Source organism: Podarcis erhardii (assembly GCF_964252035.2).
Source record: "Podarcis erhardii genome assembly, chromosome: Z".
NCBI lineage: Eukaryota > Metazoa > Chordata > Lepidosauria > Squamata > Lacertidae > Podarcis > Podarcis erhardii.
The window spans coordinates 36464092-36479414 of record NC_138504.1 but is presented as its reverse complement, the minus strand read 5'-3'; the positions used below and the strand labels follow the sequence as shown (position 1 = coordinate 36479414).

The following is a 15323-nucleotide window of genomic DNA, read 5'->3' as shown; positions in this document are numbered from 1 at the left end:
TTAGTTATTTTGCTTATTTCTTGTATGACTGTTGTCCCTACGCCACCCCAGCCTCTCTCACCACCAAGGAAACATAACAAGTAAATAGAAAGAGAACCTACCCAAGTGACACTGACACAAAAGCCCGGTGCATACACTAAGTAAAAGAACATAAGCTTTACCACCCCACCCCCACCCCCTCTCCCATCTCCCTCTTTTCTTCCCAACTCTATACTACATATAACACCAATGTCTCACAACAAATGTAACTTGATCTGTAGAAAACAGAACCTGAAGAAAGAGACAATGCATGTGCTTTTGTAAACGAGGAAAATCTTTAATAAAAATTATTTATATATATATATAAAACTAAAGTGGGATGGATAAACTCCTCCTACATTCAATGTGTGGGGGAGTTTTTAAACACACACAAACACACAGCAGAAGTGGGAGTCATTTGGTTATGAGGGCAGCAGTCAGGAATAAGTCACAAGACAGAAGACTTTGCTAAGTTGTAAACCCATTTTGTCAGCAGCAGACTGGTGCTCCTCCATTTTTATTCTACAATGTTCCTTCATCAAAAATTGGCCCCTTCAACTGCCATGGGCTTGAGTCAGCCACTTGACAAGTTTTGTCACAGTCAAGACACTTGAAAAACAGAACTGAGTCTGAACTCAGCTCTCATGTGCTTCTGGGGGTTCAGTGGGTTCCTCCCATTGTTAAATCTCTTTGCAACTAAAGATACTGGGCATTTACCTTTGGAAGGAAGTAGAAAGTCGATAAAGGAAAGAATTGAAGTCCATCTAGTAGAAGTACAGGTGCTGTATTTTGCCCGCATATAACCTCCCACACAACACCAAATCTATTACAGCAGTTTGTGGAGTTCTTCAGTAGTGCTGATTGATAAGAATTCAGCTCCATACACTCCACTCTCTTGCTCAGCTTACCATAGCAAGAATACATTGTTCAATATTTAATTAGCCTTTTACACTGTTTTAATTCAATTAACCCAGCATACTGCCTAATGCGTACTATTTAGGTCCTCTCAATAGGCTGAGAATGGGCTCCAACAGGCTAGGGGTGGGGGTGGGGAGTGATCGCTGGGAAATAACACTGCCTCCTCCAGCAGGGTCTACTCATCTCCAGAATAAAAAAACAAAACAAAAAGTAGATCACTTTGCCACCAACCTATTGAGCCCAGTGTTGTCTGCACCGATTTGTAGTTACTCTCAAGACTGCACTCACTGTTCTATTCAAGATCCTTTTAAACTGGAGGAGACCTTCATGCTGGAGTTGTAGGGTGAGGACTATCATCTTGACCTGCTTACATGGATCTTTCATACCCATAGTGTGAAAGACCTCCTTGGAAAACACAAGGGGAGCAGTAGAGAAAGCATTAGAACAAAGTCATCAGAGGCACTAAAAACATCAGCCCCAAAGCACAAAATGATTAACATAACCAACAACATTTTATCATCCCTTTTGGTTCACCTTGCCAATAAATTCCTATTTCCATGAACTGGTTGATCAATCCAAATTGACCTCCACCTTTTAAAGTGCAGTATTTTGGTCAAGGACAACTAAAAAGTGTACCTACAGCCTATGAACGGAGTCCTAGAGAATTCCTGCTCACTTCCATGAAGGGCATGTCCTCAGAGGGCTTAGCCTAAATATGCAGAAGAATACTTGATTTTAACCTGCAGGAACTCTTTACTGGTGACTTTATTATTTACAGAGATAAGTGCTACAAATGTGCTCCCCACTCCACAGTCTGAAGTACTTCTGAGGACCTCTGATTTATTCTGCTGCAGCTTGTAAGAACCTAAGAAGAGCCCTGCTGGATGAGGCCAATGACCCATCTAGTCCAGCATCCTGTTCTCACAGTGGCACAGCCCCTTCTGGGATGCCCATAAGCAGGACCTGAGTACAAGAGTACTCTCCCCTCAGGGGTGCCATCTTCTAGGAGCTGAGCCTTTTTGCCCTCCCAATTTTTTGGGGAGGGCCCCCAAGTCCAAAAGCAGCAGAGGCGGCCAAGCGTGGCGTGGCTTCAGTAGCTGGCTTCTCCTCCTCCAGTCATGGAGCGGAAGGAGCAGGGAAACAGACTCTGATGGTGGAAACAGCAGCAGCAGCAGCAGCAGCAGCAGCAGCAGCAGCAGCAGGAGACACGGCCATTGAAGCTGGGCTGCCACTGCACTGCTGCCACGTTCGGCTCTGCCCCCAGCTCCTCCGACATCCTGACATCATGTACCACGACACACTCCCCCATTCACCTTCAGAAGCTGGCACCTCTGTCTCCCCTTCCCTCTGGTTTCCAACCACTGGTATTCAGAGGCATACCACCTTTGACAGCAGAGCGAGAACACAGCCTTATCCATCTGCCTAATCCTCTTATAAAGCTCTGCAAGTTGGTTGCCATCACCACCTCCTGTGGGAGGGATCCAGCTGTAGATTCTGCCACAGCAAGCTGTAAATGTTTTAATTTTATTTAAAACATTTACACCCCACCTCTCTGCAAGCAGAGCCCTAAGCAGCTAAACTGAAAGACAAAATGGATTTTTACAAGTGTTAGTTCTCTGGCTGGATAGCTTCATTTCATAAGACAAGAGTGAATGGCCGCAGAACTTTGGTGGGAAAGTTAGACATTTGCCTGGTTGCATTTTCTAACATATTGACTGCCAAAGCCAACAGCTACAAATAATGTATCCATCTATAATGGGAGGAAGAAGAATTCCTGGCAAGCATAATTGTTGCTAAAAAAAATACAAGGCACTGGCAAAAATTTGGGAGGGGATTATGCAATTAGAAGGGGGAACTGGGCAGCAAGGGGGTAAAAATTCACTGGCAAGAAGAGTTTGATAAAAAATGCTGATGCTCAGACTTTTAGAAAAGAGGCCCTGTGTGACATGCTCCATTGCTGAAATAGCTTGATTAGCCTTTTAAAACTTACCCTCCCACATTTGGCACAGAGGAATTAACGTTTCCTATAAGAAGCCACTGGACTTGATTGCCAACCTCTGTAGGAGTGAAATGGTCAGGATTTTCACCCTCATGTAATGGGCATGCAGGACATTTTAAAAAATATTCTTAAACCCTCATGTTATTTCTAAATATTTAATTGTCTCTGGCACAGTGAGCACCATTTGTTCAAAACATTTATTGAAAAATAAATGAAAGAGCAAAAAGCAGGCTCAAATCCTGCTGTCCTATGAATTCCTATGAATTCCTATGAAGTCCTATGAATTTCTATGAAGTCCTATGAAGTAGTAGTAGTAGTAGCAGCAGCAGCAGCAGCAGCAGCAGCAGCAGTGGTATCCCCCACTGCTGGGATCTTTGCACGAAAAGCATCCCATTGCCAAATGAAGCAGGCTGGAGGGTGGTGTGAAGTCAGCCCCGGTGCATTTCTCCAATTCCAGACCCTACTTGACAAGAAAAGAAAGGAGTCAAGTACCAATGCTTAACTGGGATGGGTCAGGGCTGTTTCCAAAGTGTCTGTGCTGAAGTTTTCCCAACAGAAGGCTTTTCTGCTTCCCCTCAGAAATGGGATGCTGGACTACTAAGCATGTCCAGCTCACTGTCTTCTACTCAAAAGTTCCTTTCTGGGTAATTTACATGCTTGCACCTTCAGGCAGTTTCCAGGGTTAGAGTGGTGCTTTGTGCGCTGGAAAAACATACATCAGGCTCTCAATCTTGTTCTTTAGAAAACAGGAGAGTCACAAAAACTGCAAGGTCCCTGCAGCAACCTCTTGATCCAATCAGGATCTGAAAATAAGAAAACGGGTTGTTGGAGAACTAATGAGGAAAGGCAATAACAAAAGAGAAGGCCAGTCATGAGACAATAGGGGGAAATGCCTCACAGTACAGTACACAGAATACAGTACTACCATACTTTTCTGCATGTAAGACTAGGTTTTTTAACTAATAATAATGTTAAAAAGGGGGATAGTCTTCTACATGGGGGCACCCCCCCATTTTCTTAATTTTGAGTCGTATACACGGGGGCATGTTATACATAGATAAATACTGTCTAAAGTGTTTTGAAGAAAATAATCTGGGGGTTAGGGTGGTGGGAGGCTCCACAAAGCACATTGTTCTGTGGTCACAAATATTCTTCACACATGTAATTATTTGCAAACTGTTATTGGGGAGCACAGATTTGCTTCAAAACATATTGGACCAAAGAAACAGCATTATGTGCAACTTGGGATCTTCTTGCCTTTTCTTTCATGGATGACTTCAGTCTCATTATGATACACAAAAGAGGATGACTCCCCATTCCAAGAAGTGCAACTTCTGGAATGAAATCTCAAGTGGATTTTGAAATGGAGAAATGAGAATCTATGACCTAACAAAAAGGTTAAGGTAAATCAATATCTGGGGTGTTTAGGCCTCACCCAGCTGATAGGAATGCTTGATAGGTGCCTAGGGTGGATCAATGCAGAGCCTGCATCTTTGCCCAGATCAGAAACTCAGCCAGACTCTGCCGCATCATCCACTCCTAGGTCTAAAAGAAAGAGCTCACCTTCTGGGGTTGGATTCCGGGCGATGCTGTCACGAAGCAAGCATCTTCTGTACACCAGGCTTTGGCAGGCTTGATAGGTAAGGAAGCACCTGCAGAAGTGGAAGAAGTGGGAAAAGAATTATGGAAAGGCCTTTGTGGTTAAAAGGATCAGATGCTTCTCAGAATGCCATCTGTGCCACCCTTCGGATCATAGCTGGAGGACATGCAGCCCTCCAGATGCTATTGGACTCCAACTCCCATCAGTCCCAGCCTGTAGAGCCAACTGTCAGCGTTGTTGGGAGCTGGAGTTCTGTAGAACTCCGCAGGTTCCCTAGCCCTGTTTCAAATGATACCAAGAAAGGAAATACTGGACTGGATGAAATGAATTGAATTCTGCTACCAGGGGAAAAAACAGGACAAGTAATGAGTAACTTGCCCAATAATTTCAGTGGGGCCTAAGATGAACTAACTTAGTCTAGATCCAAACTCCTCTAAACAGAAATCACCAGTTGGATGTAAATGTAGAATACAACTAATGAAAGCAAATCAGATTATCCAAGACTAGCACAGGAAAAATATGAATTTCTTGACTGGGCAGGAAAGCAGGTAAGTCACATAATTCATCTCTCCTATAAAGTGGGAAAAGAACACATTTAACCACTGTAGCTACAATGATAGGCTTGCCACCAACTCTCAAAATTTTGTCAAGCAAAATTTCCACTAGTTCTGCCCTGAGGCTTCAAGATCAGTTTTGACGGCCTGGGCACAGAATGTTAGCATCTTTTAGCAAATACACTCAAAATAATGATTCAGATGACATTATTTTTCAAACATTGTTGGCATGGTAGAACTATCCTGCATAATCTGAGGTAGTGATGCCAGTTACCCACCTTACTAAAACTAGCTGGCCACGTTGCCCACCTACCAATATTTGAGACTACCACATTGTTGGTTTACACACATGTTTTTAGGGGTATACAAAAGTTTTAAAAATGAGTACATTTGAAAATACTGGGAAACTGTATCAAAAAATACTACATCACTGTCAGGGAGGCAATCGGGAAACACTAGTTTCAAATCAGAACAGCCAAGAGTCAACAGCACATTCAAAGGCTTACAAGTCTATAATGACAGAAACTTTGGTGGAACAGAATCCATTTGGTCAGATCTACCACAGGTTTCAAATCAATCTGGCAGCAAAAAACAATTCTCCAATAGAGGACTTGAGCACAGGCAGGTAACATACTCCAAATAGGCTCAATATTCAGCTTCAGCACTTGTAGTTTCATGGTCAGATTCTGATTCCTATCCCTTTGGCTAATTTCTTTCAATTTAATGAATCTATACCCTTCGTTTCAGCCCATCTTAGGCTGCCAAGGCAGCTTCTTGGGATAAAACACATTTCACACACACCAAGAAACAAGTACAAAGTTAAAACCATTTTAAGTTGACACCATTTTAAAGATAGCTTGGGGGGGGGTGCAGATTTACAGGTCTGTCCAAAATAGCACAGGCTGGGAAACACCTCTAGGTGTTGAATGCCCACTTGCCTCCCAGGAACCTCAAAAGCGATACAGTGGTACCTCGGGTTAAGAACTTAATTTGTTTTGGAGGTCCATTCTTAACCTGGAACTGTTCTTAACCTGAAGCACCACTTTAGTTAATGGGGCCTCCCGCTGCTGCTGCTGCTGCTGCACCACTAGAACATGATTTATGTTCTCATCCTGAAGCAAAGTTCTTAACCCGAGGTACTATTTCTGGGTTAGCGGAGTCTGTAACCTGAAGCGTATGTAACCCGAGGTACCACTGTACACCACATTCCGGTGTCTGTTGTGAACAAGATGGCAATGAGGGAAGTGGCAAAAGTTAGGCACTCAGGCACACAACTGCCAACTGGCTGAAATAGCATTGAAAAGGAATTTCAAACTGTCTGCCTAAGAGCCATACTTCTCCAGCCCTTGCAAGCAAGCACCCTGCCTGTTTGCAGACTTTCTCAGGCAAGCAGAGATCAACATGATTCTAACTCTCTGCTCCCCTTGGCATGCAGAAAGGCATTTCACAGCCACTGATAAACACCTGCCCCCTCCCTCCACTTGGCTAAATCAGAAAGAAGGGAACCTGACAGCGCTTGCTTGAAGTTGGGCTTACCTGAGCCAAATGTGTCCGTTGGAGCAAACTGCCTGCTTGCGATCTGTGAACGGCAGGATCTCTTTGCACAAGCTGCAGTGCTCTGGGAAAGTCTGTTTGTTCATTTTCTTTAAGATATGCCCAATCAGCACCTGGGAACACACAGCAGCAGCAGTCAGTAGCAGCACTTATAGGAAGAGACAGCTGCCTGCTGAAAGGTGGGGAAATCTCACAGGAGTTGTGAGGCGGGATTTCTGAGGAACACAAGATGCAAAAGCCCAAGCCCTGCTTAAAACGGAATACAACAGAATGAAAAAGCAACAAAGGCGTCTCAGGCATGCAAAATGCAGAGTGAATGACTTCTCCGCATGCCGCTCAGGTAGTCTGAGGAACTTAATTGCCCTAACCCCCCACGCATTTCGGAAGAAAACTGATGGTTGAAGGTAAATCGAAAAGAGAGGAGCTTTGCCTCAAAGCGCATGTTACCACTCAAGAGAACATGATAAAATATTTTTGAACACTCTTTCTTATGTCAGCAGAGTTTCAAGTCTTAGCTACTTAGGAAGCTGCAGAAAAATACAGGATTGTGGCAACCACGGAACTGCACAATTGTTATTTATGTAGAACCATCAATGGAGGCAGGTCTCTATGGACCACCTGCTCCCACATCAACCAAGCAGAAAGATCTTTTGCTGTGGCTCTTAAGAGTTTTGCAATCATCACAGATTAAAAAGGAAACAAAAGAGAAGGCGTCTTCATATAGGGTATCCCAAGCTGGGGAACTCTCCTGAAGTCAGGAGTGGTCAGTAGGGCAGGGTGGTAGTGCTTACCTGGCTTCCCAATTCCAAGATTGCTGCTAGTTAACAAGAGGAATAAGGGAGATTGGCATGGTGCAAGCATCAGACTGGTTGCACCCTCCCAATGCCAACCAGCCTGGCCACCTGCACCCTTCCCCTGGTACCTGGCAACGATCTCGGTGTTGGGAATCCAAGTAAGCCTTGCTGACTGCTCCAGCCTCAAGGGAGCTAACCTGGCCCCCACTTTATCATCTAGAAGGCATCAGCTTCATACATTTTTATTCTCTCAGACACTGTAATGGTTTGTACTTTAAGATCGTAATGGAAGGAATATACATTTTAAAACCACTGGAATTGAAGTTGGGTTGGTTTTTTTTACTTTCCAGTTTAATTGCTATTTTGTGTACAGGCAGCCCCCTGTTTATGCACATTCAGTATGTCTGCTCATGTATATGCGAATCACACCGAACCTGGAAGTGACTTGGAAATGTCATAAAAACATCACTAATAGGGTGGGATGAGGGCAGAGCAGGGGTGGAACATGGTGTTTGCAGGCTTTTTCGATGGGTTTCAATTACACCCCATTTCATCAATGTGTGCAGTGCGTCGGAACATAACTCTGCATAAATGGGGGGCTGCCAGTATTGTGCTAATTATGTTATTTGTTGCCTTCATTCGGTTTTATTGCATATTTTATTACTGTTATGTTTTAAACTGTACTGTAAGTACCCAAAGCTGAATATTGTGAAGGACTGTATATAAATACATTAATGAAAGTAAATAAATAAGACATAAGCAAAAGGTCAGGTCCCCTGCCCCAAGGATCTTACAATTCATATGTCAACTGGAGAGGCAGCAGGGGAAGGCCCTACACTCCCTCCTGAAAAGTGTGATGTTTTGACTTCTACAAATATTTACTGATTTTATTTAGGATATTAATATACCACTGGGTAACTCACAAGTTTTGAAAGCAGTTTATTTGTGAAAAAGTGGCTTACAAGTAGGTTTCAAGAAAGTTGCTCGCAGTCCAATTTAGCATAAGTAAGCAGTCTCCTCTGCCTTACAGACTGTCTATACAGGTGCCACTTGTCTTGGGGGGACCAGCAACCCTTTCCCACCCCAACCCCGCCCGACCAAATTCAGGATCAGATAATGCCCAGGCCAGGAGGACAAGGCAGCTCCTGCCACACAGTTCTTTCCTCAGACAGGTGATTTGATGGTAGTTAGAATCGTCACAGAAGGGGAGTGACGCAGAGTTGACTGTGGTAGTTCTTGCCTTAGCCAAGAGCACCTCCCCTTTGCTCCCTGATGAGATCTGGCATTAGATCAGATCAACAAGTCCACGATATTTACAGAAGCCAGTAACAGAAGTTGTGATCCTCTGGCAGACCCTCAAGAACTATTGGGAATCCAAACTATAACTTGCTAATATGGGCAGGTGGGACCTGCTTTCTTCGCCAGGAGCACAGTCAGTGCTACCAGATCTGCCTAGTGAATAAGGACAGATAAACACTGAAGGGCATCAGAAGCCTGCACCAATGACCTAGACACAGTAGCCTTTGACTTTTCCAGATTAGAGACCATCTTTTAAAAATTTTAATATGCAGCAAGGTTTACAGTTGGCTTTTGAATTGTGGTTTGTTTGTCACACATAACAAGAAACTATGGTTGCTTCGCTGATTGCACAAAGAGAGGAGCAAAGTGAGAGAAATGGGGCTGTATGTGCATACATGAAGCTGGTGCATATCCTGGTTTCTTAAGCCAGGATTTGATAGGGCAAACTAAGCCATGCTATCCTACTGCAACCCAACAGCTTTTATGCTGGGATGCACTTACCCTTGCTGTCCTGTCATCATAACTTTCATCAGACATTAAGAAGTCGCAGACTCCCCTCGTGGGAATGCTGGTGTTCTCCGTAATCCATGTGTGCAGATAGACTTCGCCCAACACTTGCTTCATATGTTCCCGTGTCAAATGCATTTCTACTGCTTCAATCTGAGCTTGGATTTCAAGAAGCTTATCTTCCATTGGCTCCCGTCCTCCTATGTCACTGGAGTAGACAAGAGAGTCATCTGCCAGATCATCCACATCTGCTCCTCGGATTATGTCGCTTGGATTCTGCTTGCTGCCCTGTTTTGAAGTACCTTTGTCTTGTTGATGCTCTTCACTGGTGCCCATCCCAGGGGAATGTGCTATTAAGACTTTTGTGTCCTCATGGGTTGGCTTCCACAGGGCCTCAGAGGGAGCCTTCTGCAGTGACTGGTACAAAATTCGCAAGAGAAACAGTTTAAAGCGCCAAAAATAAGTGGACCCAAAGCTCTCAATCTTTTTCTCCAAGGCTTCCTGTAGGAATTGGGGAATGTGCTTATCTTTCAAGATCTTCCAGCGGACAAGATCTGTGAGGTCAACCTGCTTGAAAAGGTTTTGGACAGATGATTCTAGCAGCTGGGCTGCTGCCTCCTCAAATGTTTTAAGAGTCACAAACTGGACCTGGTAGCTCTTGGTGATAGGGTGGAGGCCATTGGTCATGCCTTCTGTGGTCACTACTGCCAGGTACACCCCACATGGGCTCACTGCGATCCCGTGAGTCCGCACAGAGCCAAGCACTTCAGACAACTTTATCAGCTGGTGCTCAAATTTCAATGCAACATCCGTGAAGATGGGAATCAGCTGCCTGACCTTCCCATCAATAGAGCATGTGTAGACAGTCCCATTCTGTTTGTCTGTTGTCATGGAAATGATTGGGAGAGAGTGGAGCCCTGTAACATGTGAATTATGAACATTTAAACCTGCTTTGGAGATTAAAAGAAGACACCAGAACACATAGCATCCTCTTGCGGCCACCACTAAGCTACAGCTGCATTTCTGATATGGGTGGTAGAGAGAAATGCTCTTGATGCTGTGTACAGGCAACTGGTCCATCTCTTGCCACAAAACCACCGGTTGCCTGAGGGTGAAATAGCCCTTAACTGCTTTAAGGTTGACGGGGAGGATTTTAACGGGTCCAAAAGCACTCCCAACAATGAGACCACTCATCTTCCTATTATTGTGCTCATATTCCCACCATGACAACACGCTGGGGGAAGTGATTCCTGATTCAATAGTATTGCAAGAGGTAATTGATTCCTTGCCCATAAATGGGAGCTGGAACTGCCAGATGGCAATATTGCCATTGTCAAAGATTCCGGCTAGCAGCACGCTGCCCACATCCCGACACTCATTATTATGCTTCACCTGCTGGGTGGTGCAGATTCCAGACCATTCCATGCGCACCAGGGTCTGCATGCTGTGCCTTCTCTGGAATTCGGAGAAGTCCCCTAAATCCACGCTGGGACCCTCACCCTTACAAAGCCGGTAGCCGTTCTCAAACAGGCGCTCTCCATAGAGCTCAGTCAGGTCAACTAACTGCACCCACTGAAGTCTGTCAAGGTTAGCGTGGATGGTCAACCTGTTGTCCATGGTTAATGCTGCCAGGAGGCACCTGCTGTTTGCATCACAGCCCAGCGGAGACCAACTGGAGTATCTGAAGCCTCGCATGGACGGCAGCGACTTCCCTTCGGGGTTAAACACCCTGTCCAACATTAACGTCTGGCTCACGGTTGGATCCTTAGAACTGGCAAACTTTTCCTTACATTCAGCAGCTTCCTTTTTGGAACCAACCTGAAAAAGAATAAGTGTGTTAAAAAAAATAACAATTAAACATTTTACTAGCTTGTTCAAAATGAAGGCTGGTGTAGCAGCTTAAAGGTATATAAATGAGCTACTTTTAGCAAAAGCCTGGTGCAATACTGGTGAAAACATCTGATCAAGCAAGCTCTTGCCACAACTTTGAACACTCTAGCATTAAATACCGTAAGAGCAGCCCAGTAAGATCAGACTGAAGACCTATCTTAGGAAGGTCCAAATTTTTATACCAAGTGGGCGGCTGTAGTAGTTTGACATGGAAACTGTGAGCAGCACACTGCATGTAGCCCTTGGGCTGCATGTTGGACCACCCTGGCACAACAGCCACCTGCTGTCATTGTTCCCCTGCAAATGGTGCAGTATTCAGAAGCCTCTGAGCCTGGAGGTAATATAACCATCATGACAAGTAGTGACTGATAGCCTTATTCTCCATGAAGTTGACTAATCTCCTTTAAAATCAGTCCAAGTCAGTGGCCATCACTACACCATGTGACAGCAGATTCCATAGTTTAAGTACATGCTGCACCAAGAAGTCCCTCTTTTTGTCTGTCCTGAGTCTCTCACCATTCTGCTTTATTGCATGGCCCCATTGGGTTCTATTCTTATGAGAAAAGGAGAATATTATTATAACTTATTCTTATTGCCCACCTTTGCTCCATAAAGAGGCAAAGGCAGTTAACAATTATCAAAGTAATAGAAATTATAGAAATACAAACTGTTATATTTAGCACATTTCCTTCTGGCTTTGTAAGAACAGAGCAATAGCCCTCCTGGATCAGACCCAATGCCATGCAACTCAGCATTCTGGATTGTATTACAACTTAGTTCTACTCAGAATACTCACTGAAACTGCTATATTTATTTCATATTTTATTTATCTCATAAAATTAATACACTGCTTGATTGCTTTTTAAAAAAACAAAACCCTAAAAGCAGAGAGGACTAAAATACATTCATTTTAGGGGATCTACTTTAAGTAGAACTAAGTTGGATACATTCCTCTGTTTCTTGCTGCAAGCAAGCCAAGGACACTCAGAAGTAGGATATGAAGACAATCACATTCTTGTTTGTCCTTAACACCCGATACTTAGAGGCAGTTATCATGACCCCATAGCCCTATCCTCCATAAATCTGTCCAGTCCTTGTCAGAAAGTAAGACAATGTCAGCAGGATTGAACTAAAAGTCTATGGAGTCAAGCTTCCTGTCAACAGTAGCCACCCAAATTTATTTTATTTTACTTATATTTTTTATAAAAAAACATTTTTATGCCACCTTTTAGGCCAAAGCAATTTGTGACACACTGAAAATCAGTACAACAACTAAAGCACTGTTAACAGAATCATTCAGAGACTAAAAAAGCAAGGAGAATGGAATGAGAATATCAACCGCCCAATCAGCCATTAATGAACATCAGATGAAATAAAAACATTTCTAGCTGCCTGCCCAAAAGTCAACTGGGATTGGTCCAATCTAATCCTATTTGGGGAGCGAATTCTATGGCCAGTGAGCTGCAGAAGAAAAGGCCCTGCCTGGTATTCCCAACCACCAAAACCTGTTCAGAAGGTGATTGTAACCTATGAGCCATTGCAAATGAGAGGAAGAAGTCTTTCAGATATCCTGGCCCCCTTGAAGAGGGCCTGGAAACAGAAGCCATTGCATTCCTATCACCATCAGTCCCAGCCACACTGGAAAATGGTCAGGGGTGATGGGAGCTCTAGTCCAGCAAAATCTGGAGAGAAGTAAGTTTCCCATTCTTGATTTGACTAAAAGTCATTTGACATGAGCAGGAGGGAGGGACTGTGGCTTTCATTTAAGAGCCCTCTTACCATCTCTCCCCACGCCCAATCGTTCAAGAATGAGACTAGCAGTCAAGCCCACATCTTGCAGCAGTAAGTTCCACATGCTGGCCATGCCTTGTTCTAGATATGTAAAGCATGGAGGTGCACAGACTTCAGGTTTGTGGGATCTACTTTGTTTTAGGTTTTTTTTAAAAAATAGAACTCTGAGTTAATAAACCAAACAGCTATCATGTGGAAGACGAGCACAAGAAAATCTGAGCCTGGAAATGAAAAGAATTCCTAAATTTTCACCCCAAAATTCACTTCTGATTACCCAAAGTTTTCTTCGTTTCAGTAGTAGCAAAGGGTGGGACTCATTTCACTGCTGCTGTTAAAACACCTGAACTCCTTCCTGAATTATTGCAAACCACCCAGAGATCTGGTGGTTCCACCTGGTACGCAGGCTAAGACCCTACCTGCCCGCAGACTGTCTCGCCAGAGTGGTGCATGCTCTAGTTATCTCCCGCTTGGACTACTGCAACGCGCTCTATGTGGGGCTACCTTTGAAGGTGACCCGGAAACTGCAATTAATCCAGAATGCGACAGCTAGACTGCTGACTGGGAGTGGCCGCCGGGACCACATAACACCGGTCCTGAGAGATCTGCATTGGCTCCCAGTACGTTTCCAAGCACAATTCAAAGTGTTGGTGCTGACCTTTAAAGCCCTAAACGGCCTCGGTCCTGTATACCTGAAGGAGCGTCTCCACCCGCATCATTCAGCCCAGACCCTGAGGTCCAGCACCGAGGGCCTTCTGGCAGTTCCCTCATTGCGAGAAGTGAGGTTGCAGGGAACCAGACAGAGGGCCTTCTCGGTAGTGACGCCCACCCTGTGGAACACCCTCCCTTCAGATGTGAAGGAAATAAGCAGCTATCCTATCTTTAAAAGACATCTGAAGGCAGCCCTGTTTAGGGAAGCTTTTAATACTTAATGCTGTACTGTTTTTAACATTTGATTAGGAGCTGCCCAGAGTGGCTAGGGAAACTCAGCCAGATGGGCGGGATATAAACAATTAATAATAATAATAATTATTATTATTATTATTATTATTATTATTATTATCTACCAGGAGATCTACCATGTGGTATAGTGGTTGGTGTTGGACTATGGAAGAGGTGCAGGAAACCCTTTTCATCCCTTCATAGGGAGGATATGACAGTGGTAGATGGGGCCAGAGGACAAGTGGGCAGAGCAGCAACAACAAAACTTTTGCACGTTCCAGTCATTCAAATATCAGAGGTTTCAACCATCTGACTTTTCTACCTAGGCAAGAAAGAGGCAGTTTGAAGGCACATTTCAGTGAGGCAAAAAAATGGTGTGGAGCAGGATATCTGAGGGTGTGTGGCCTGAATAGGGGGTGTGGTCTAGGGAGAGTTCCAAGGGCCAGATTGAGTGGGGCCTGGGGCCACATTCATGCTCCTGAGGTCTCCTAACCCTAGACTAGGATCTGTAAGACTCAAATCACCACTCAGCCACATAAAGCTCATTAGGTGACCTTGGGCCAGCCTCTGTTTCTCTTTGCCTAAACTAACATGCTGGATTACTGTGAGAATAAGGATCGCTTACTTCATTAAGCACAGAGTGGAAGAACCATGTTAAGCTACTTTGCTCCCCTTGTAGAGAAAGCAAGGTCTGCATGCGATTCCTGCATTGCAGGGGGTTGGACTACATGATGGGGGGGGGTCCTTCCAACTCTATGCCATTTGAGAGCACAGGCTGCGCTTAACGTTAGTCCTACTGAGAGTGAACTCCTTTAAAACAGACACACCTCCGCATCCTGTGGCGGTGGGTTCCGCTGGTTGATCATGCACACGCCGTGCATGCCTAGACGCGGACGCCCATCCCACCCTGCAGCGGTCGCCATCCATTGCCCACCTTGAGGTGACAGGCGGCGGCGGGGGCCGGCACGGCCGTGCGGTGGATGACGAGGTCAGCGCCGCTGCTTCCACCTCCTCCTCCGCCGCCGCCGCCTTGGACGTCGCTGAGCTGCTCCAGGACAGCGATGCTGCGGGCTGTGCAGACCGACACGCGGTGGTCCTCGGACCAAGCCAGCGGCTCCACACCGCTCACGCCGTGCTGCAGCCGCACTGCCGGCTCGCGACGCACCGCCGTCAAGCGGAACCCCGCGCTGCCGCTGCCGCTGCTCGGTCCCGCCGCCGCCTCGTCGTCTTCCTCCTCTTCCTCTTCTTGAGGCGGCTCAGCCTCCTCGTCGTCGTCGTTCCCCTCCGTCAGCGGCGACGCTGCCGGCTCCACTGCTGGGTTTCCCTCAGCCGCCGCCATCGCCATCTTATCGCCGCCTTAAAGGCCGCGCGACCCTCCCCTCCACCCCCGCGACGCTCCACCGCCGCCAACCGTCACTGCCCACCATCCGAGCACAGAGAGCCCATGCGCCGCCGCGCTT

General features: G+C 45.5%; 1 protein-coding gene across 2 annotated transcripts; it reads right to left on the bottom strand.

The window, feature by feature from the left end:
- Positions 1–295: 295 nt before the first annotated feature.
- Positions 296–15310, bottom strand: GTF3C4 (general transcription factor IIIC subunit 4). Of its 2 annotated transcripts, none has more exons than XM_081846996.1 (5): positions 14798–15310; positions 9238–11061; positions 6626–6756; positions 4499–4587; positions 296–3738 (listed from the first exon to the last, which is right to left on the bottom strand). In XM_081846996.1, the coding sequence occupies exons 1-5, from the start codon at positions 15206–15208 to the stop codon at positions 3674–3676; spliced, it is 2520 nt and encodes an 839-aa protein (XP_081703122.1). In that variant the 5' UTR covers positions 15209–15310; the 3' UTR covers positions 296–3673. The 2 variants fall into 2 exon arrangements, with proteins under 2 accessions (XP_081703122.1, XP_081703123.1); XM_081846997.1 differs by lacking the exon at positions 14798–15310 and adding an exon at positions 14691–14790.
- Positions 15311–15323: the final 13 nt, after the last annotated feature.